General features: G+C 38.4%; 1 protein-coding gene across 9 annotated transcripts in view; it reads right to left on the reverse strand.

Annotated features, from left to right (window-relative positions):
• The window catches only part of SLC10A7 (solute carrier family 10 member 7), a 139,659-nt gene that overhangs the window by 36,147 nt on the left and 78,882 nt on the right, over positions 1 to 24,630 (reverse strand). For 7 of the 9 annotated variants that reach the window (XM_086889384.1, XM_023926432.2, XM_086889378.1 and 4 more), the window contains exons 6-7: positions 11,946 to 11,981; positions 1,009 to 1,092 (exon numbers count right to left, since the gene is read on the reverse strand). In XM_086889384.1, the coding sequence (XP_086745510.1) occupies positions 1,009 to 1,092; positions 11,946 to 11,981 (120 nt within the window). The remainder of the gene's footprint in view (positions 1 to 1,008; positions 1,093 to 11,945; positions 11,982 to 24,630) is intronic. The other 2 variants (XM_086889379.1, XM_086889381.1) reach the window with 1 other exon arrangement.

Genomic DNA, 24,630 nt, shown 5'->3' on the forward strand with positions numbered 1-24,630 from the left:
TCTGCTTTAGGCTGACAAAATTCAGAAGGTGCCAGCTGAAACCAGAGTTCAACTGGATGCTAGAATGAGCTGCAAATCCTACTGATATTCCCTCTGTGCATTCTGAATGCCTGAGAACAACAACCACTTACAAGTTGTTACAAGTAAGTAAAAATTAGACTTACAGAGTCCAAAAACAGTGGCAACAGTTATGACAACTTTTGGTCTTACTACTGTGGTTTCCCACCATGACATGGGAGAAAAAATAACTAATATTAACATTTGTGAACAAACAGACACCATGAAGACAAGGATCACAGAAAACCTTACATATGCAATTAGCATTTTTTACATTCAGTGGAAGTTTTTTATCACATGCCACGAAAAACAAAGCTTTGTGTGAACATATGAACAATGAGTATAAAATTAAATGCTGAATAACTGCTCATTTCACAAATATCTTCCACCCAGTGTAACATGATAGAGAAGTCACGTAAAAATAGTTTGCAGCTGTGCAACTAAACCCCTTATTGCAAAGTACAAGCAAAATGGCTTGAGCAGCTTTAATTTAATGATTTCTTAACTTGTGACCACTTAGCCTTTATATGTTTATTAATGTTGAGATTTTTTTTATTCCTGTAATTATTAGTAGATACTACACAGGGAGGAAGGATTTCCTTCAACCCCAGGCAAGGGGCATGCCACAAAAGGACTGTGTAGTATTCTCAATGCTCATTTGTATGGGGCTGGAATTTCTCACAGCCTGGGCTGCCATTTTTCCCACTTTATGTTCACAAGCTCCCTCCTCGCTCTGCAGAAGCGTATGTTTGTGGTGGTGAGGGACAGATGCTCAATCTCAACAAAGATCAATGTGGCTCCAGGGAGCAGTGTAGCATCTTCTCCCTGATATTAGACTTCACTATCCTGAGGCTGTTCCTATGTGGCAGCTTATCAGCTTGCCAGTCTGTCTTTAAGATAGCTCTCTTTATCTTGTTTTTTTAAATAAGAATGTATATTTAAAAGACATACCTGTCCAATAATAAGAGGGACTACAACAGTCATAAACAGCTGCGAGAATATGGATGTAAAAGGCACAGAGGAGGATGATCCAAGCTACAAAATAAAGATATACCATTAACATTGCATTTTTTCTTAGTATCTGCAAATTTCATACACAGATATCACACACTAATATGGACTTTATTTTACACATAAAAACTGGGAACTATGTGCACTGGAAGAAGCTGCACATGTTTAATAGTTAAGTCACAATAATGCATTTGGTGTTCCACAAAACAGAACTAAACCAATCTCTGATTATTTTATAACCTAGGGTAATATTTCCATCAATATTCATTTAACTGAAAACCTGCTACACATATATGCCAAGTAAATTATATAAGCATTTGTAGGATGATAGTCTAAAGAGACAGGGAGTGAATCCTCCTAACTAAACAGTTAGCCTGACTTACTTTGCCATTTATACAAACATCAAGCAACAGAAGTGGGTGCAGTTATTTCAATAAATAAATGAAAATAATGAAATAGTGAAGACAACATTCACGTGTTTTATTTCAGTACTGTTAAAAAGGGGATATACTGGAAGTACAGAGCTATTCTTTCATTAAGACAACTGAACTGACAGGCTTAGTCTTCAAGTAGGTGATTTCTCTAACTATAATTGTAAATGCTAGGAGCATTTTTTTAAAAGATTCAGGTAAAAAACAGGAACACACACAATCAGCAGGATTTTTGGAACCTGCTTCAGAATGTTTAGGAAAATATACAGTATTTTTTACATTCTGATTGGACTTGTTCCAGGCTAGGTAATTGGAAAGTTTCCTTTAATGTAATTTAACATCTCTTTAACAGCAATGGAACACACTAAGAAACACACTAAGAAGACTGAATAGCACTGTCAGAGCTCCCATAGACCACCACTTGCTTCACAATGAGGCAAAGGACACAACATTAAGGTTTTCACAGATCCACTCTATTTTATATTTTACACTTCACTTTAAAGATTCTCAAACTGAGAACAGAATGCAGAATCCTTTCAGCACCATCTAAATGAAGCTGATTTCCTAAAGCACTCTTACTTACATGATTCTCATAAATGATACTCAGATTGAATTATACTTTTCACACTTTCCTTCCTTTCCAAGCTACCTGCATGACAGACAAGGTAATCATGCAATCTAGTAACTTTCTGCTAGTCTGCCTTGAATCATTAACATATGGCCATACCAATGTGTTTGGCATAAAACAAGATTCTTCATAAATTTGAAGAACAGAAAAATAGTGAAGTATTTTACTTTATGCAGAAATGTACAACAGTGCTGCTTTTTTGTACCTGTACATTTGTATATGCACCGCTTGGGAAATGGGCGAGCACGTCTGTGGGGGATGTCTCTGGGCAAACTGAGCTTTTTGTGCAGGTAAATGGCATCAGATTTCATATGTCCCTTTCTGAGTACACTCTGGCTGAAGAGTCTCAGGAGGGATGTACAGGATCTGGCTGTTTCCTATGTGCTATCTTAACTGGCAACATCAGCTAAGATTCACACTGACCGTTTAATAAATTACAACATCTCGTCACCGTCACCTCCAACTTTAATACTGTGGGCACATGGGAGGGCACCTGAGGATGGTGCCACAGCTGAGAACTTTGGTCTGCAGGTAGGGACTAAGTGAGCCTAAATTTCCCATGGAGTCAAGAGGGAGAAGTAAAAGCTTGCATAAGAAGATTTAGATCACCCATGAGTACCCAAAGTCTGGCAGTGCAGGCACATTCCCAAGGGACAGAGGGCACTCTGAGCGTCTCCCTACAGAGAGCACAGACCTCCATCATTCCACTCATGATCTCCTTGTTGTTTTAATTCTTGTAAGGAGCTTGTGAAATTTTAAAAGGGTTCTTAGTTTTTTAAATTGTATTTGGACTTATTGTTACGTGCCGAGAAGCTAAAAGCATTACTTACTGTGTATTCCAGGAAGCCTTTTCAAGTGAAAGTGAAGATTTTTAAACTTTAAAATCTGCCTGGGCCACAGAGGAGTCAGTCTAAGCAAGCCAGGACACTTGCACAGCTTCACAGAACTATGACACTTTGGCAGTGACTCCTGTGCTTTTCTATAAAAATGTTGATTGGACGTTGCTCACCACTTTTAAGTTTTATGCTCAGTGGATGCATAATCAGTTTCTAAGTCAGCAGCATAACACTGCTGAAAAAGGCATAGTCTTGCCAGCTTTTTAAAATATTACTTCAAATGCAGTGTCTTCAAACTGTTGGGAATTTTTAAGCACTTATACTTAGTGTATATATAAGGATATATTCTCCTTTGGAATTGGGGCTCTTGGTATTTTTTTTTTTGTTGTGCTTTTTGCATAATTATAAACTGAATTAAAAGTACTGATATTATGTCTTCAAACAGACTTTTAAACTTTGTTTCTCTTCTGTATATTTTTACAATAATTTCAGTGGCCTGTTTTTTATCCAAATGTATCTGTTAGACTATTTCTATCAACTCTTGTATTACCTTAACCTTAAATCTGTTTCCTGAGAAAGACACAGAAGACATAAGCTAAAGAGAAGTCATGAACTTCTCAATGACACAGAAAATAAGGGCATTTTGAACCAGACTCTGAACATATGGTGGCTAACCATGAAGAATCAAAAATATTGAAGAACCCAAAGCAAATGGAAGCATACTTTGACCAGGGCCTTCTCAACATTTGTAGCATGAAAACTCATCAGGCTCACTACTCTAAGTGTCCCATGGATTCTCAGACATTACCTGAGTTCCAGAATTCCTTTGAACTTATCTTTTGGATATGCTTTCCACACTTGTTTTGAGAAAGAGAAGTGTGAATTGAGGAACAGAGGAAACAAAAACCTTGATATAATGTTAATCAAACCTTCCTACAAACTTACAAAATGCAAATATTCTGTCTGAGAATAATTAGGATGTCGCTCAGGTTTCAGTTGGATCAAGTTAAATTCTGTGCTCCATTAGCTGTCATGAAAGGTTTTTTTTAAAAGCTAACTATCTAGATGATGTGCGTTGCACAGAAATTAGTATTATGTTAAAATAGCTGATTATCTTTGGCTGCCCTCCTTGTTATAATAATCTCTATGCCTAAAAATTAACCTTTCTTCAATGACAAACAGATACACGGTAAGAACTGGCATAAAAAACACCATAAAATCAAACTGCTGATTTATAGCTGAAAAAACCCCACCCCTACCTGACTGGAATGACATATGGGAGATAAAATGTGCCACTTATTTCATGCCACCGTATTGCCTATGCTTATTTAGGAACATTTTTTAAAGTTTGATATTGTGAAGATATTGTTACAAACCATTCTGGATAGCAACATTTCAGCTAGAGGTTTAGTAAAGTAATAAGCCAGCCCTGCTTTAATGGACTCAATATTCAAGAAAAGACCCTAAAAATTCTTGACTGGGGAAAGACACTTTTCACTTAAATAATCTGAGTGATTTCAGCAGGGTAACTCAGATAAGCAGAAAGATAAATCCAGGCAAACGTTCCCAAACAATTCTGTCACCATGCAGTACTTCAAACCTGACCTGCAGCATTCTTGCTAATTTAGTCCTAGACCTTTCTTCTCAAGAGACAGTGTGTTTAAAAAAAAACAACAAATAATTTAGTGGGTTTCTTTATGAGCTTGGGGTAGAAACACTGGCTTATCCTTAATTAAAAGACTATTTAACTGGATATGGTAAAAAAGCCAAGAACAAAACCCAACCTTCCTTACATAAAAGTGAGATGATTCCATCTCCCAGCCTAGACTGTCTCCACAAGCCAGATGCTCCATTCTCATCTTTCTGGCTGACCAGGCAGGTATCAGCCCACACTGGATGGACTCAGAAGAAACATTTCCGCCCAGTCCCACCAAATTACAGCCCAGTGACACATGTGCTGCACACATTGGAGCAGGCTGTTATTTGAGGACCACTTTTACTCTCCCAGTGCTCTCCTGCAATTAATGCTGCCTCAGGTTGTGTCTTTGTGCTCTTCACACACCATCAACCAGCTTCAGCCTCACCAGTTGTTGAGCACAGAGGAGGAAGTGAGGCAGGGGTGGAAAGAGGGCAGAACTGATTGGGAGGAGCACTACTGGCTGCTCTGTTACACAAGACATTAAATTTTAAGCTTTTCTTTTCCACATTCTGGTGGAAAGGTCTGGCTACCCTGAAACCCTCCTTAAATTTTGCATTCAATGCTGTATTGCCACCACTTCTGGTTCCTTTCATCCAGCCAAGATCCAGCTGCCTCAGAAGCCTGTCTGGAGCACCCCATTCCCCAAACCCTTTATGTCCTGTTGTAGATGGCAAGCCCATTACAAAAAAGGCCACGGAATGCAATGCACTTTTGGAAAAGATGTGGATGGGATCCAGGTTTATGATGAAGGGCAGTGAGTAAGAGTTACCAGCTGAACAAAGCCCACCCTTGTTTTGGACTCTTTCCAGAGCCCTTATCCTGACCCAGTCCTTGCAGCTTGTTACAGAAAGATAACAATGTCTCCCTCAGTAACCCAGAGATGGAAATGCTGTGATGGGAACTGCCATGGGCAGTAATGATGCTGGGGCTCTGGGATGCAGGGAGCGGTTGGGAGAGCGCTGATGTGCTCCTGTGAGCTCCACGGTGCCCAGCTCCAGATTTCAGGTAGGAGGTGGAAAGAGGTCATTCCTAACTAACATCTAAACAGAGCTGACAGGCCACTGGGGTGTCCTTCCCACCCCCCTGCTTTACAGGCACTCACACACACCGCATTCGGACATCTCGGTGAGGCAGAGAAGCCGTGTAAGAGATGCCAGCTCCCAGCTCTGACCAAGAGCCATTGACTTCTACCAAAAGAATCCACCTGGAATGGGTGGAAGGGAAGGGGAGGCACATCACTGAGAAGGGAGTTTCTACAGAACATGTTTAAATCTAAAAACAAAGCTTTTAATTACATCTGTCAAAAACTGCAAATTGTTTCTTCCCTCAGAAAAGGGCAAAGGTACAACAGAGATTGCATCCAATGATTTGGCAGTCATGTATTTCAACAAAGTGATCTTTCGCTATTATTCTTAAAAATGAAACTTAAGTCCCCAGTTCTGCTAAACAACTAGATATATTTTGCAAATTCTTCCATATTCTATATGCTTGTGTGGCTGTGGGAGTTGATTTGGCACAAATGAGCAAGTATCTATTTGTCTACATATAAACTCCAGTTCTGTTGCAAATTAAAAAAAAAAAAAATCAAAGTTTCACATTCAGAAATATGGAAAAACAAAAGCTGACAAACTTGACCTTTTTTTTAAAATTTCCTGGCTTGGGCAATGAGACTGTATATTTTGGGTTTCCCTTGTTAAAATGATCACAGATGCCTAATCTCCTTTGGGTTCCCCTATGACACATTAAATACCAATCCAATTCAAACACACCTGTGGATTTTAAAGCCTTTTATAGAGCCATAAAAATAACCATAGGTATTCTTCATCTGAAATACACCAGACCTACTCTTCCACTTAACTCTGGTGCAATGATTTGGAGGGTTAATGTACAGAAACAAGATCAAGTTTACAACCCAGAAACACCTAAATGGGAATTAGAGTTATACCCTTGGAGACCTGGGACTTAAGGACTAGCATCCAAAAATTCTGCTGCAAACAAGGGGCTGACTAGCTGCAAAGACACAGATTAGTCAACACAGTGTAGTTAAGAACCATGAATATTATTTATCCATGAAAAAGAAAACTGTGATGTACCAGAAGAAATAAATCAGTCAAGATAGGGGATACTGGAGACATTACATGAGGCCTGGATAAGCCCTTGGTGAAGCAAATTGCACAACTGTGCAGGATTTGTATTACCTGGGCTGAAGAAGGAATTAAAACTGGAGCAGGTGCACAAAACACCTCAGATTAAGGGATTTGTTTTATGAATTTAAAGATTAGAAATGCATGGCATGTTTAGCCTAGCTGACTGAAGGTTGGCAAAAAGGAAGTCAGAGCCAGGGTGATAAATTTCAGAGAAGTGCTATTCAGATGTGTAATACTGGCAACAAAGACAAATGGATTACACGTCTTTAAGCAGTACTTACTGGAAATTAGTTTTCTGTTCATCACAGACACAAGTTTCTAGTACTGCAAGGGTGGAGTGAGACCAAAATCCCTTATTTTTAGACTGGGTCATGCTCAGTTCTGAAGTGAATTGCACAGCATGGAAAAGAGGTGGATTGGGTGAGTCAGGATGGGATTATCCTGGTAGCCTGACTCTATGATCCTATTAAAGAGGTGTGGTTAACTTCTGCCCATGGTGAAGCAGGTTGCACACTTGAAAGGCTCCCCTAGTTTCCTATAGATGAACATCTCAAGAGCAGTAACATGCAGAAAAACACCTAGAAAAATCTACAGTACTTCATGTGTGAGTCAGGAACAAGAAGGGTCCCTATTATTCTCTGTTACTTGTTCCAATTTAAATAACAAAGCCATAAAAGGTGAATGTGAAGAAAAGCAATAAAATTATTAAATAAATACTTCACAGCAGTCATTGAAAAGTTCTAGTTAATTGTAAAGAGTTTGGATCAGATCAGAGAATTTTGTTTTCCCCATGATTAAAGAGGAAAGGAAACAGTGAGACAAATAACCAGGAAGAAATAATGATGCTCTTTAAATCTTCCACATGAATGAGTTGATCTGTTAATAGCTAATGTACTGTGCTGCTCCCCCTCTCTTCCCCCCCATTGTAATCAGCCTTTTGTCACATACCAGTGAAATCCATTAGCTGCAACTTCCTTATCAACTTCCAAGGCTTTCCAGCTACTAAGATATTTGCATATTTAACGATTCATTTGACTGGTATCAACTCTCATTTACCAAGTGCTTGAGAAGAAAAATAAGGCATAGTGTGTGGAAGTACTGCTTAAAGACAAAAAAGTACTGACAGCTCCTTTTACTAAACAGATTTATCTGAATTAATGGGATTGGCATAGACTTGGTACAAAAATCTGAGATGTATCAACAACTTTTGGGCCAGTATTTTAATTTAAAGATTTTGTGAATACAAGCGAAAACTCTTCAGCATTTAAATCAGCTTCTAATTTCACTCACTTTATTTATTTCACTTTTCTCTGTGGTACTTGAACTAAATTTCCTTCACTTGTCTACTACTCCTGAATTATTTCAGCAGTGCTACTTTCTACTACTTATGACGTCAGCACTACAACATCAACAAAAAAAATAAAAATTCAGAAATCAAGAACAGGAGCAAGCTGCTCAAGCCTTGGGAAGATTCTGTTTTGACACAAATGTCATGGTAGTTTTATTGGCAAAAGAGCTAATGGGGGAGTAATGCCTGACAGACACACAGAAGGCTTGCGAAGTGTATCTTTAAAAATACACATGAATTTTTTATTGGGTCTTTAACATTCCACATTAACTGCTGTGCAGGCATGCTTCTGAAGAATGTGAAGTACATAAAAATGTACAATACTGGCTTATCTCTAATATTTTCGATGATTTTCAATAGAAGTATGTAGATTCACACACTTAAGACTTTTGATACTTCGAAAACTAATCTTGGAGAAAACAAAACTTATTTTTCTGCTCTAAAAATTTTCATGATCGATCTGCTACTCTGGCTTCAGCTAAGTGTGTGAAGTGACAAGAAGGAGATGGACAGCCTCACCCTCTGAATACTTTGGTACACAGCCTCCTAATCATTGGTAATGAAGCACTGCAGAGTGCTGCAAATACCAAACAGCATAAACTCATGCTAACTTGAAACTGATTTAACTTGCTTTGTTTCTGCTCACCACATATATGAACTCCAGTTATATACAGTTTATGGGACACTGGCCATTTGTAACATCTTTTCTGGGAACAGGGCATATTAACTGTTAATAACAAGGGTTAATATGAGGATGATGTTAGTGCTGATTAACATATCTACAAAGAAAGATTCAATAGCTTTTTATTAGGTAAAATGTTAATCAGAGGTACCTGTGACGAAGTCAGATATTCTTTATAAAGTTTAGCTAACCATCCTCATACAGTCCAGTAATTACAGGTACAGTATTTAAGGCTTCATTAAATTAATCCAAACCTCTTAGAATGTTATTTTTGAGTAAGCTTTATACCAGAAGTTTCATAGCAGAATACACTTCTAAGAAATGTAACTGACTTCCTCTTCAATACCATTCATTTAAGATAATAAATTATTTGCATTAAATGCATTATTTATTATAGCTTCAACATGCCTTTATCAATGTTGTTTAGAAAATTTATATTTACATTACTGGGCAATTATGAACAAAAAGGCAGCTCAGAACATTATATTCTCTGGTGCACATAGGGCAAAATATAAACAATAACTGCTACCTCAGGTGAAGCTATATAACAAAAACAAGCTACTAGACAACAATGTATTTTACTTCTGGCAGCACTAAAGGTATTTTATGCACTGTACACAGGGAGAATAACAAATATGAACACTAATGCAACAGAGCATCCAGACTATCATAGCACAACTCCGTGGAAGAGTTAAAGCTCTGGAGTACCAGACTCAGGAGCTAAAATTCACTGATGAGGTTGACTTGAAAGGTCCATGAATAGCATTCAGCAGCTCAGTTATTGTAGAGGTAAATGGAAGTTTTATTTTGAAACTTGAACATTCCATCCTGTATTAATTAAGCATTAAGGATAAGTTGCATGACTAAACTGATGAATGGTTCAGAGAAGATAATCAGGAATTTTCTAGTCAGTGCTCCTCATTCCACAGTAAATCCACAGTACCACAGGAAATGATGAAGCTGCAGGTTGTAAGCAAGCACACAGAAACATGTCAACTGTGTGCTTGAATCCACTGTGTGTTCACCAGGCCAGATGCATCAAGGAAACTCAGAGGAAAACTAGAGAGGCTCACAAGAAAAAAGGTTTCATCAGTCCATACCACAGACTGTCACAGGACATGGGAAATCGGGTTGTGCATGTTCAGCTGTCCTAACTATCTATCACTGGATAAACTTCAGATAAGGCAGACCTCATCTTAGCAAAGTGTGTTGCTGGGCTGACCAGAATACTGCTCCTCATGTGTGAAACTCTCAACAATGACCTCAAGAAGTTTTATTTACATACCACAAGAGAAGTCCTCAAGTTTTGGGCTTTGTGACAAAAACCCACAGTTTTTTAAACTCCCCTCATCCCCAGACTAGCTTGTTTATCACTCTGATAACAAAGCAATTAATATGTGTATCATCCTCAAGAAGAATAAGTCCAAGTCATGTTACAAAACACCCAACAATTAATGTGAATTTTACACACTTCTCATACAAATGTTTCCAGGACTGCTAGGAAGAACAGAGACATGATTTGCCTTCCTGTTCTTGCATACATGAAGTTTTACCTCCTCTTCTGAGAAATAGCAGTGAAAACTGAAATTTATGGGGCAGAATATCTTGTTATCTGCCTAGGAAGACACCAAAGAACTTTATCTTGCTTGAAAAGATATACAAATCTTTCCCTAGCTTTTCAGTTTCTGCAGAAAATACCCTTTTACTATTCAGTGCACCAAACTCAGTGAAGTAAAGCAGGGTGAAAGCTACCAGTAAGCAAAAGTGAAAAGAGCTGAAGTTTCACTTAGGAACAAGGGCACTGTCTCTGAATGAATGCCTATGGAAGAAACACTTTCTGTATACAAGAGGGAAGAGGATTGGAAAACAGTGAGGAAGACCATCCTGAATCAACATATTCAGTGCAAGAATAACAAAACACCCATCTTTTTTTTTTAAGAAAAGTTATCTTTTTCTACCTACAGGAAGTCTATGGTCCCAGGTGTACTGAGAAAGCTTTGCTTGTGTGTATTAGTATATACAATATGGTCAAAGCAGTTTGTGTATAAACACAGCTACATCAGTGAATTACAACTTGTTCTAGGAAAATAAAAATCTTCCCACACAGTTATTCTGAGGCAGTAACTGATGCTACAGCCACTCTCACAGTACTATTTATCCCAGTTTATACTGATATATTTGTATGCAGTCCATATGTTGCTTAAGCATCCCTGCTATAAACAGTGCATCCCTTGCATGCCACTTACAAATTGTTGCAGACCAAGTTCCCACTTCCCCCCCTTTCCAGTGTGCTGACTTACATACAAAGCCATTGGTAAGACAAACATGAAACAAAATGTATGTCTTCCTTAAAATCCTTCAAGTACTTCAGCCTATATTCCCTGCTCCTTCACAAAGCCACAGCCTCAGCAACTTGCACCACTTCACACCATTTATGCCAGCACCAGGACTTGCTGTCTGAGAAGGGATTTCCTAAACACCACCACCCACCTGCAAAAGCCTCTCCATTGTATGCTAACATCCATGCCTTTAAAAAACAAGATAAAGTTTGGTTTCCTTCCTTTCTTCCTACCATGAGCTGCAAGGATCCAAGGCCCTCACTGAAGGCACCAATTGAACAAGCAGGAACGAAGCAGCATTATGTTTAGTGATGCACAGGGCCCCCAGTAATCTTGCTAACCTCTACCACAAAAATACCCACGGGTTTAGTTGCCCAAAAGCAAGGCTCTGTTTATCTGAATAGTGCTTTTTCAGTTGTTCTCATCCACTTCAGATCAGTACAATCCTGTCCAGGAAAACTCTCCCAACCATCTCCCTGTCTGGCAAGTGCTTGTATTTTACCCAGTCTGACTAACAGCATATGATTTTACTCTTCTGCAAGAGCAACAGCTTTTGGTTATCTTAGAATGAAGTGTAGGTAGTGTTTGCATTCACTATGATACATTTTGATGGCCTTCCTGGGAGGTAGCTGATTTCAAATATTGACCAGAAAAATCTTCTTCATTATTCATGCACAGTGAAAATCGTCCAAACTTGCATTTTAAATGTAATGTCTAACAGGTGCAAGATTACCCAGTAAAAGATACATTAATATCATGATACTTACAAAAAGCAAAAGCAGAAGTGGAGTTATAACAATGCCCTGAAAGAAACAAACAAAAACAATCAGTCAGGGAGACAGAATAATCTTTACTTTCTTACCTTAGTACATGGAAACATACAAACATAATTTAACATCATAGAAATTAAGTAAAAAGATCAACTTTGCTGTTCACTGAGCATATTCTTTAACATTTATACAGCAATGATTTTATAAAATACAATCAGTACCAAGTACCTTTCTTTTACCTTTTTGCACCTAAGCCCCTCTGTTCTAAAAGATCTGATATACAGAAATAAGGATCATTTATTTAAAAAAAAACACATATTAAAGCTCTCCCCTCAGTGTGCTGTATCTTAACTTCACTAAGCAGCTCCTCCTTAGGGGGAGACTTGATCAAGTCCCATGCCACCCAGTCCCAGGTCCTCTTCTGAGCAAAAGCTGCATCAACTGTGATGAATTAGGTGTCGTGACTGTGTAATGTAAGCAGATGTTCCCCAAGGAAATGAGCTGAGATCTCAAAACTCATTTCACTTGATTAGACTTCATGTCTCACTGGTAGAAGGCAAGTCTTTCATCTAATTTAATCACACAGGACCACCTCGGCTTTCCACATCCCCCAGGCAGATGCAAGCAAAAAGATTTGTTGTCTTCACTGACAAGGAGCAGGTTTAAAGCTGATGATTGGACAAAATAGAGGATTTTAAGTTTCATGAAAGCAAATCTTAGAATGAGTTGTTTGGGTTGGGAGTTAACATGACATGCATCACTTTCATAGCTGCAAATAGCAATTCCCCATCATCCTTCCATCTGAATTCAATATTTTATTATTGCTCAATAAAATGAGTCCATCATTTAATGCATGCTAATTCATAGAGCTGTCTCAGAACTTCTCTAGGCCAGGACTATTCTTCATTCAGATAGGTCACAAGAATAGCTAGCTTTTCAGCTATTCACAAACTTTATTTTTTAAAGGACAAAGGTCCAAAACATGCTCATGTTTATCTAAAAAGGTGCTTATTTTATATTTCATTTAGCTACAAGTGAAAAACAATTCAACAGAAAACCCAGTTGTCCCCTGCTTTTCACTTAACCTTCAGTAACATGGCTTTACTTCAATCTCTTGGAAGAAAATATAAAGAAAAACCTTAAACAACTAGTTTTGTATTTGCTTTCTGGGTCTACAAAAATCCACACACCTAGACAGACTATCAGCCTATTGTGTTCCTATTGCGTTCCTAAAACAAAATGCAACAAATAAATGCCACAAATTATAGCAGACAGGAAGGATCAAGGAGGCAGCAGTTAGGCTGTACAACTTGAAGGCTCTGCTGAATTTAAAAACATATTTCAAAATAAATAATACATGCCATATCTGACTGCCCCACAGCCCAGCTATCCATAATAATTTATCTTTTTGCAAATGTCACAATTGAGCTACATCATAAAAGACTGAAAAGAGAAGTAGAAGCAGTAAAAATTGCTTCAGGGAGTCACTCACTATTTCCAGGAGGTCTAGACCAAAATGCAGATTACAGATATGAAGAAATATAGGTGTTCAAGTACAGCAGCTGGAGAGGAAGAAACTAAAGTTGAGGAAGGGAGGAGGCATCAAGGGCTGAACTGACACTTGCATACAGCAGAATCTATGAGGGAGAACTGACTGCAAGATCTGTGCAAGATCTGTCCCTGCTGTGTAATGTAGGGACAACACAGTCACTCTATCAGAGCGACCAAACTCCAGCTTTTAGGGACGACCACTAAGAGGACGAGAGCCAGACTTGGCCCTCCTTCCCCTTTCCCCACTGACAGCTCCACTGCACACCTCAAATACTACCAGACATTGCCAAGTGCCCGGGTGTTCCCTTAGCCTCCTCTAATTTTGGCAGAACACCACTGCGACAGGGTTCCACCCTCAGGCAGTTTCACATGGGGAGGAGCATGGATGGAGCAGGTGGTGATGCTCCAAAAGCATCCCGTACTCCAACAGAGCACTGAGTGTAGGGAGAAGAGAGCACACTGCCAGCTTGAGAGCACAGCCAGCTCTCCTCTGAACCTGAACAAACTCATTGATTCAGCACCATTAGCTATTTCTTATCTGTTTCATGCCTCAGAGTGGTTTTATGTTAACAAAAAAAAAAAAAGCCCAACAATAAAAAACCAAACCAAAGCAACTTTTCTCTTTATCTTGTTGATAAATCAAGAGGGTGTCCTTCCTCCCTGGGATGGAAGCTGGGACTTGCTACTTAATTACTTTAGAAGTTGGCTGATACTAACACAGTGGGCAACAGCCACTGCTAATTCAGGGCATGTGCCACGAAAGGAAACTGCACCTCTGTGAGAATAACACTTCCTGTAATTCTGTACGTGGAGAGCAAGAGAATCCTCCTATACAACATAAAGATATTCCTGACTGAGCATGCTGCAAATCTAGCATTCAAAAGGTCAATTTTAGCAACTTATTACTAGATTTTGCTATTAAACCCAGTGATCTTAATAATCAGAAGTGGGTTTCCTGTTGCCTCACCACAGAAAGGATTTACAAGGTTGAACTTTTCCATTTGCAACACACACACAATTCCCTGGGAAGCTAAACAATTACCTGACAGAAGAGACAAGTTCATATTAAAAAATAGATGCTGTTGCTGAATCAGAGTAATTTGATGTTAATGTTTTATTTTGATAAGGAGTGCCAGTTTGAAAAACCACAGGGATTACATTAAAACCAAAGGGTTTTTCTTCTTCTGTCAGAAGTGGAGTACTGGATGTGCTGGTTTACAGGCGCAAGCAAAGCACAATTAACTCAGGGAGGGAACCTCTGTTACCCAACTAACTGATGGACCTGCTAAAGAACAAACTTTGGGGATGTAAAGCCCATTTCTATGTTAACCTGAAAACACTGACATGCTTTTCTGTGCTGAAGCCCTTCTCTTCAGGTTCCTGCCCTAGATATAAAGAAGGGCTTACCCAGCCATGGTGTATCTGTCCAACAAAAGGCATTACCTTCCCCTGCACACAGCACCTTGTTTCAACAACCCCTGCATTAGGAACACACTCCTCAGTGTGCTTGTGAGCATTATGTGATGCATCTCAATTCATACCCACCAAAGAATAATAAATAGAGCACTTTGAGTCTAAAGTCTACTGGCAGAAAATACAGGAGGCAATTTACATTTTGAAGGTAAAGCCCAAAGTCTGATTCACCATGAATAAAAAAATGTAGAAGAAAACAGTTACTCCAGAGCCCAGCTCACGCTCCAGCAGAGGCTTCATGAAGATGAGGATATTCTGACACTGGCACTGTAGCTGCTTTCTAAGATTGCAACTGGCTGAGAAGCACAAAAGAAGCTAAAAATTGAGATGGCCATTTCTAAGTCCACTGGACACTGAGACCATCAGAGAGGAAAATGGAACTAAATTTGACAATGCTTTTCCCTGACTTGCGTTCCAAGCAAGTGCTGTCAAATACATAGTGTATGGAGATAAACAGATTGTAGATTAGCACTTCCAGCAAAAGCTGAGCATCTGCCCTTGAGAATGCAAGGTCATTACACAGTTTTAGCATCTTCAAAGTTCGGGGGAAGTGTTAGGCTTCCTGACTGCTGCCCACAATGGAGTCAAAGTTGTAAAGTGACTGCCGTTTGCTATCTGCAGAAAAACTTTCAAGAAATCCATTTACACCTCTGATGTGATACACTGACTGAATGTATTTCAATGATTTTAGTGGAAAGGGCAGAAAAAACCTCTCAGCCTGACATGAGACACTGATACAACATAGGAGCCTGAACAGTCAGATACTTGGAAACATCTCCTTGCAGTAAAGATCATGAAACCAATTTTATGTGAGAGTTTAAATACAGGTTTGTGTGTGCAAGCATGTACACAGATGTACATATTAACAGCAAGGATGTACTTGGAGAGCCATTTAATTGTTATTTGCTTTGATTAGATAAAGTTGCTAAGAGGTTTTCTATGGGTTTCATCCAGTACAGCATTGCTGTAGAGCAGGTATTAAGAGGTGTTTATCCTCCAAAAGAATATACAGCACCAGTAGATGGAATTGGCTGCCAAATCAGACAGGGAAGGGAAGTCACCTAATGAATTTGAAACTATGGTGACAAAGAATTAAGTATGAAATTATGCAAATAGGAAGAGAGAGGTGGGCACAGATCCAGAGGGACACATGGTAGAAGACAAGTAGGGATTATTGTAATGAGGCATGAAATACATGTGAACTTTCCTTCGTTTCCTTTACCCACAAATTTCCCGTGCAATTTTTCATCATTCTTACAGGTCATCGGTACGACACGCATGTGGCAACTGCTAGTGAGAAAAACCTTAACCAAAGTTCTGTCTGATTTGTCTAAAGAACCAGAGCTAGAAAGGCAAAAAAAAAGTTTTTGTAATCAAGGGTCTGAACAAATGTGTGTTTTTTGAAATCAATTACCTACTTGTGCTTAATGCTACAGAGGTTCCTGAATGCTTCATCAGAACAGAACACAAAAGAAGCTGAAGTGTAAGCAGTATTATGTAAAAACTTACTGGGCAGCATTTCCATGCTACTGATAGGGTAAGGTGTGAGAAAAAAGCTTATGGACATTCCTTAATTTCATCAGAAGACAAGCATAAATGAGAAATGAAACTCAGTCTTACTTCTGTGTATGGCAGTATTTCTCAAATGACTATTTCAAGAGTTGCTGGCACTTCTTTAAAAAGAAAGATCAACTAAAAAAATATTAGCTCAGTTGGTTAGCGTTAATATCGTCATAAAACCCCAGCTTCACCACCCAACAAACAAATAAACAAATGTTCCAAACACAAACTGTAGTTTTTATGGTTACAGTGAGAGAGAAACTTTACGTCAAAATATGTATTATTCCTTATGTCTTTTTTTTTCCCTTGGTTTTGTGCTCAGAAATGTGTCTTCAATTTTTTTTTTATTTTTAACAAGTTTGAAGGCGACTTTATAATGTTTTACATTTCAAAAAGAGAACCCTGCCTCTTGAAAAGTGCTTCTAGGTCCAAATTAGGCATGTTTGTGAGTAACAGGACAGCTAGTACCAAAGTTCTGACAAAATACAGATGTACCCCAGAAGAAAAAAAAAAAATCACAACAGAAAGGAAGTGGGCACCCCTAAAGATGGAAAAGCTGATTGTTCAGCTATTGATGTTTTCACTAACAAGACAGAGATTGTAAAGACCATGGCAGCACTTAGAGCCACCTCTCAGTCTATTCAAATCAAGGAGCACAAAACTCCCACTACCCTCATCCTTCAGACTGTTCACAGCTCCACCTCACAGCATCACCCCTGAGCAATCACACTGTTTATTACTTGTGATACCACATTATTAATCATCTTGAATAAACTGATTTAAAGTGTGCTCCCATGTCTGACTGCTCTGCAGTAATCTTAACTTTAGATATCACAGAATGATTCCTTTTGCTAAAACACAGCTTTCACATACCAAAATGCTCAGAAATAGCTGCCTTCTCCCTTCTTCCACCCATCCCCACATAGCTTTAGAACCATGCAGAACCTCTTGTCAAACACCACAGATCAAGACAAAACCCCCTGTGCTAAATATACATACTTGTTTCCAAACCAGAAGGGCAAAACCCACTAAAAGTCAGGTTGGGATCAGGCAAGTTCTTGTGAAACCACAAGCAGGCACTGAAGGGGCATAACAAAAAAGGGCCTGATAACAGGTGCAACAGGTGCAGATGCAGCTGTGAATTTTACATATTTTTAAGTTTTAAATTTTTTAAGTACTGAATCACTTGAGCATGAAGATTTCAAGTTTGTAACTGAAATAATTCCAAAAACATTTCAGTGCCTTAGCAGCTGGATCCAGGGGCTGCAGGGGCCTTTTAATGGGTTCTTTAAACAGCTTTTAATATTTTTGTAAGCATGGCTATACAAGCTATGCTGTACATTTGACTTACTTAAAAATGGCAGCAGAGATGATGAATTTCTGTTGATTGAGACGTTGAAATTGATTTCCACAATAAAACATGTTTCCCCGCTGTTTCTAACATTGTCCCCATGTAAATGACACAAATGCTTGGTTTTATCTATTGCAATCTCAGAGATTAAATTACAGCTTTCTCATTTTCTTGTAATTTCAGTCATTTCCCCGAGATACAACTTGTGTCCCTGTGTTGCTCCCCCATGGACATCACAGAAGCTCCTAGTGTCAGATAATTACTTGCCTTTTGTTTTCCAATTCAATTATTTTCAAAATAATTTCAAGTGTAAAACTCCTACTATATTATCCCCCTTCTGTCAGCTACTCTAATGACACTGTTGGTTCTAAGAAGGCTTATAAAACTCCAATTATTCAAAATAAAATATGTAATTTGGCTCTTTATGTCTTGTCTATATGAAATGACTGTTCTGAAAGCTGGGGAGAACAAAGGCTTATGAACTGATGCTTTTTAGGATGCTTAATACACCCATTCTCCCCATAATAAATGATAGGAAAATCTGAAAAGATATTGAAAAGAGTATGAAGTTCACACATTTTTGGTGAAATGATAAATATTGTACCAAGATAACAAACTACAATACAAAATTGAAAATACAATTCTATGTAACCCTAATTTAACTATCATTATAAATAAACACCACAAAAAATAGCTGTAACTAATCCAATTAGGCCAATATTAGATTTTAATAACAAAACTGTGAAATTAGAAACACTACATCAAAATGGCTTTTGATTTATCAGGGGGGGAAAAATAAACCAGATTTCATATCAACTATGAAATTATGTAGAGGGCTTTGTGAGTTGTTTCATTGTACCACCTTTGTTCTTTTGTCTAAATATAGTGTCCCCAATTGTGGGAATGAACATTAATTTGGAAAAAAAAAAAGAAAAAAGAATTATGAGATGATATTAAAAAGGTAACAAACATCAGATAACAGTAGAAATCCAAAGCATTTCCAGTATTTATTAATAATTACTACTGGCAGATGTTCCTCTTGCCTACATTTTATACAACTGTGAAAAAATGAAATCAAAAGGAATGTGAGCAGGCAGAGTTCAGTTCTTTCAATAAAACACATCAGAGAAACAAGAAATACCATGATCTGAACTACCAGCAGTAACACTACCACACTTGTCACAGATGAAGTGCAAAGAATAAAACCAAAAGGAAAGAACATTTTTTTCCAGTTATGGGGTGAGTTTCTGGTATCACATTGAGCATTAAGCCAAGAATAAGTAAAGAATTATTTTAGAAATGTAAAACTAGAGATAAGCCCAGCTTGCCTGGCTTTCCCAGCAGAGGGCATCTTAAACACATTAGAAATTGTTTCTTACACAGCAACAGAATAGCTCAGAACACCGCACTAAGGACCCTGAAATTCTAAAGCAACTATGAAAACTTCTTGGTGCTTCCCAGGTGATACAGGAGCAATATCTGGAATGATGCACAAAATACAACACAAGTCTCAATCAGAGCTGGAAATGACCACTTCCACCAAACGACCTGAAACCATCGGTTAGGTGGGAGCAGGCTGTGGAACAGCTTCTACAACAGGTGGGATCCCGGGTGCTGCTTCTGGCCACACTTTGCAAGTGCTGTAACCTCTCCACAGCAGCTCCAGAGCTCTGTGTGTGACCCAGTGGGCCTTTGCTCATGTTTCTGGAATAGGATCAAGCCATATCCACCAAACTTCTAACTCCTTCCCACAACTTTTTCTAGCTTCTCTCTTGTGCAACACCTTTAACTCAGCCATCTTCTTGCCGTCTTCAGTGAGTTCAAGGATACTGTCGAGCCTGCTGGAGCTACATTTTCCTCTTCCCATTTCCTCTTCAGTGCTTTTGCTGACCATCAATCCTGGCCTCAAGACTTTCCTCCTCACCTTCCACCTCAATGGAGCCTTTTAAAACTCCATCCTATGCAAATATTCTTCCTAATTCCATCTGATTAAACCACTGTCTGTTCCTGTTCAAATCAATTTCTCATGGAGTGCCAGCAGAGAACAAGATCACTAAGGTTCTGTATGTTAGGACAGGAGTTTATACACTGGCATTAAGTGCACTTTGGTTAGAGGAGACATAAAAGTGAGAAAGGAACTTTTTAATCATCTACACCCTTAGTCTTCTCAGAGTGACCTCCTTGTCTGTGCAAAAAATCACTTGGACACAATCCTGTAATTTCTACCACTACAAGCAGGTTCCACACCATATGAGCATGACCTCATTGGGACTGAGGAGGAAAGGCACAGAGCTTGAAGGATTAGGGTGCCTGTAGCTGTAAGCACAGCCCTTCCTTGAAAAAGGGTTTAAGATATAAGATAAGGACATAATAAGCCTAATTAGAAGTGTTGGGGTGTACTTCAAGTGCAAAGTATATTAGTGCAGTGTTAAGGATGTGCCACAATTTCTCCTTTGTTTTGTATGTAGAAAATAAAAATGCAATAGCAGTAACAAACATGTTTCACAAGAAAAGGTAATTTTTCACCAAATTTTTAAATCTGTTTTCTTGAAGAAGAAAGTTAAAAAGGATCTAAGTTTCCCTTGTATTTGGATCCATGCCAAGTCATAGGCAAATCTTAATTTAAATTACTAAGAAGCCATTCCCAGCAAAGCATGCCAGCATCAGCACCTCTGCTCCCACAAAGCCATGTGGCACTAGGACAGGATGGCACTAGATGGTGCTGTGGGACCTTCCAGGGAAAACAATCTCCTCACAAAACACAAGTTATTGTATTCTTCAATTAGCCAGAGAGTTGATTCTGTATTTTGAGACACACTGAAGAGTAGTAAGTCGCAACAAAAGAAACCAGACCCACAGAAATGGAAGGAAGGCACTAAGTAAAACATTCTGCTTTGACTGACACTGCTTTTTGGAGTAGCTAAGTGCCACTCTTCCACTGGAAGGCTTCTTCTTGCCTCACCTTCCCAAAGGAAAAGGATGTAGTTTTTATGCTCTACACCAGCCTTGCTTTAAAGGGTTCTACATGTAAACCAGAATTGAAACAGTCCCAAGTCACAGCTCCAACAGGCAAGGTCCCCACAAGACTGTTCTTTCATTCTTTGGGATTGGCGCTCACCACTCTTTAACAGACACCATTTTATTCTGGTCAATATTTAAAAAATTATTTTGACACAATAAGCTGTGAATTAACAACACTTTGAATGAACTCATCTGTAAATTTACTTTTCCTGCCATGATGATCAGTTGTGTGAAAAAACCCAGAAGCATAAAGGAACAATTACAGACACCTGAGAGAATAGCGATGGCAAATTCTAGAGAAATCAGAGATATCAAAATTGATTCTACTTATTTCTTTCTATAACTTTCCATGTAACTGAAAAATATTCAAGTAGAACAGGTTCTGTACAAAGACACTACAAACATATAAAGCAAAACACATTTTGTCAACATAAACACTATGTTTAAATAAACTCTGTCTGATCTCCTTCATTCTTCTTCAAACCAAGAACCTCAAACAGTGCAAGTATAAACACTGTAAAACGCCTCCTTGACAATGCAAGAAAATAAAAACTTTATTTAATGGGTTGGAACACTGTGGCAATTAAAACCTATAAGGGTTAATTATGCATCAGCAGTAGCGAAACACTTCCTTAGCATTGCAAGGTCTCTTGGTGACCTGCTATTCAGAAATACAACCTAAAATTCATCACTTAAGTGCTGCCATAATTCTCCACTCCCCCAAAACGTGGGTTTGGTCTGCAGTATCCATGAAATTAGATACTATCCTCCTCACCCCAAATCCAACCAACAGCACACTGTCTGTCATTATTGTTATGAATTAGATAGGTTACATTGGCTTTATCAGGAAAATGTCTCATCAGCCAAGTGCTACCTGCACTCTGTAAGGTGAGAAATGCGCTCCAAGTCCCCCAGGATCCTTCAAGATCATTCCCAAGTCTGCTGGAAAGTTAAGCTATTATCAATTAGTTTGAGAGATCATTCACTCATACATTCATTTTTTTATCTTTAATTTAAGTGCCCTGAATTGTTTTAATAAAATGTATGACAAAGCTCATTTAATCTGTTTCTGCTGTAATTCTCAGGCAGGATTTCTACTCAACATTGAGCTTTTCCAAGGCCAAACCCAACCCAAATGCACAGAAGCCCATGCATAGACACAAACCCCCCAAACCCAGCCCCCAGTATGGTAATCTATATTGCTTGTGTTCTGTGCTGCCTGCCTGGCCCCAAGTCATCAATAATGAATAGAAATGTACAGCTACAGCAGTAGCCTGTGTCATGGGCTTGTCAGGGATTTTTGAAAAGGAACACAGGTCTGCCATTTGATTGTGTCTTCTTCTGCAAACGCAGGAAGGGCAAAGCAAAGTGGTATTTAAAAAGGGGTAATATGATTAACCCTTTTTGTATGAAATGAATGGTTTCCTCAGCCATATAGATTAGAAAATTATTTTCTTGCAATGCAACCAGTATTCTCCTAGGCCTGAGAATTCAATAATAATGTTGATTCTGAGCTCAGGGAGGAGAGGATTTTTCAATTTTAAGATAATGAATACTGACGCAAGAGGAGTCAAATACCGGAGTTTACATAGAGGGAGAAAGGATTTATTTTCTTAGGAATCCAGTAAGTTCAGTATCACATAAATTTTGCTCTTGAAGAAGAAACTTATTGTATGCAAACACATATATACACAGTCAGTGAAAGCAATGGCATTATTAAAAAAAATATGTATATACTCATGAATGGGGTAGAAAACATGAAGGAAAAAAAAACGCATTTACTATTTCTTTTTAAATGTTCCAAATTACATTTCTACAGACATTATGACTGTGGTCTTACAGGAGTGATTATCTCACATTTTACAAACGGAACACACCAGCTGGTACACTACCAATCCACCCCCTGGGGAGGGTGGGTGGCAGATTACAAAATGTCTACAGGACACACACAAAGTACTAAACTGATTGAAAACCCAGTAGTAAACCCAAATATTTCTTGCTTTCTACATCTGCATAAATTCCAGGAAAAGTCCTGTGTTAATATATTTAATTAATAGAAACATTAACTTCTGTAGTAGATGAGTAATATTCTCTATTTTGGAAGACTCAACTGAAGATGCACCCTTGTCTTCAAAAAACCAGGAAATAGACAAATTGAGATAATCTATATAAGAAATGAAACTCTCTAAACATGTACTTCCAACCTGGCATCAAAAGCAAGACATCTCAATTCAGATAACATTGCCAGGCCTTCTTTTCTAAAAGCCAGTAACAAGAAAAAGCACATGGTTTAAACACAACTGAGGAAAATCTTCAGAAAGCAGCAATCAATAATACAATTTAACCAGCCTACTCTGCGTTCTGACCTAATGTTATCTTGTGATAACTGCTTTTAATGGCTAGAGTGGGATATTATAGTATTCAGCTGAGCTCAAGTGTGCATAAATCGCTGAACGTTCATGGGTTGAATATGTTATTAATGACTGTGAATAAGGAAAAAGGACCATAAACCACCTTTCTGTGGCAGATAATAAAATAACTGCCTCAAAATCATAAGTATACACTCCAGCACACTGAGGTTAAAAAAACCCCAAACCACAGAAATGTGATTCAGTTTAAACTAACTGATTAAACTGAAATAATTTACTTACAAAAGAAACTTTAACCTGTTTAAAGAATTCCAAAATTATTTCATAGCAGAAAAAGTTGCTTCTCAATTCTAATTCCAAATGCACTTCAGCATGACTACACTAAGTATCTCTCATTTTGCAAATTATATACAGTCAGTAAAAAGTTATTTTCTCCTAGTGACATCTTTTTGTGGTTTTGCAAGTGCTCAGATACCCCTCCTCCAGCCTACTGCCCAAACACGGGTTTGGCAGCACAAAACTTCTGCCTCGTTTTGAATATCCCCATGGAACACACAATCTACTTAGCACACATTTTAATGTGCTGAATATGCACATCTGCAAAAAGAAAATGCAGAGGGGGTTCTCATAGATGGTAGCATGGGCCAAAACTGTATTCTTAGTATCAATGCCATATGACCCTTGGAGCATCTTGTGATTTATTTTTTTTTTAATCCATCTGCTTCAAACATGTTCATTTTTTGGTGTGCCATTCACTAGATACAGGTCTCACACTCAAGAAAAGACCAGTGCCTTTGTTCGGTGTCACACTATTGCTCAAGCAGAAAGTTTAAAAAATCAGGCAGAGGCATCCTAAAGAACTGCTTTAAAAAAAACCACAACAACAAAAAAACCAAACAGGACAAGAAAAAACAAGAGGGAGAGGAAAGCAAGCAAAACTTGGCTTTGTACTTCTATTTCCTGTATGAGTTGTGCTGCTCCAACTCACCATCAGAAGGAGGCTGCTTTTCCCCTGTCTGATATGAATGCTGGTTTTGCATTTAAATCATCTGTCCCAAAATGTGGGTCTTTGATTCAGTGACATAACAGAATGTTTCCAGAGGGGGAAAATTGTTTCTGAAAGCAAAACAGTCCTAGTCTAGCAGAGATTGTCTAGGCAGGGAAGGGAGCTGGTGTGTGAGACTGGAACCAAAGGAAGAGAAAATATTTCCCTCACAGCCCCCACAACAAAGGCTTTTTTTTTATTTCAGCTCTTAAGAGCTCAGATAGCAAGACAGTGTTAACTTGGAAGGTGTTTCTGTTTTACAGGAGGTAAAACAAGTAAACAACTAAAAAGATGTTATCCAAGATTTCTATC

This window comes from Cyanistes caeruleus, chromosome 5 (assembly GCF_971803275.1).
Source record: "Cyanistes caeruleus chromosome 5, bCyaCae1.hap1.1, whole genome shotgun sequence".
NCBI lineage: Eukaryota > Metazoa > Chordata > Aves > Passeriformes > Paridae > Cyanistes > Cyanistes caeruleus.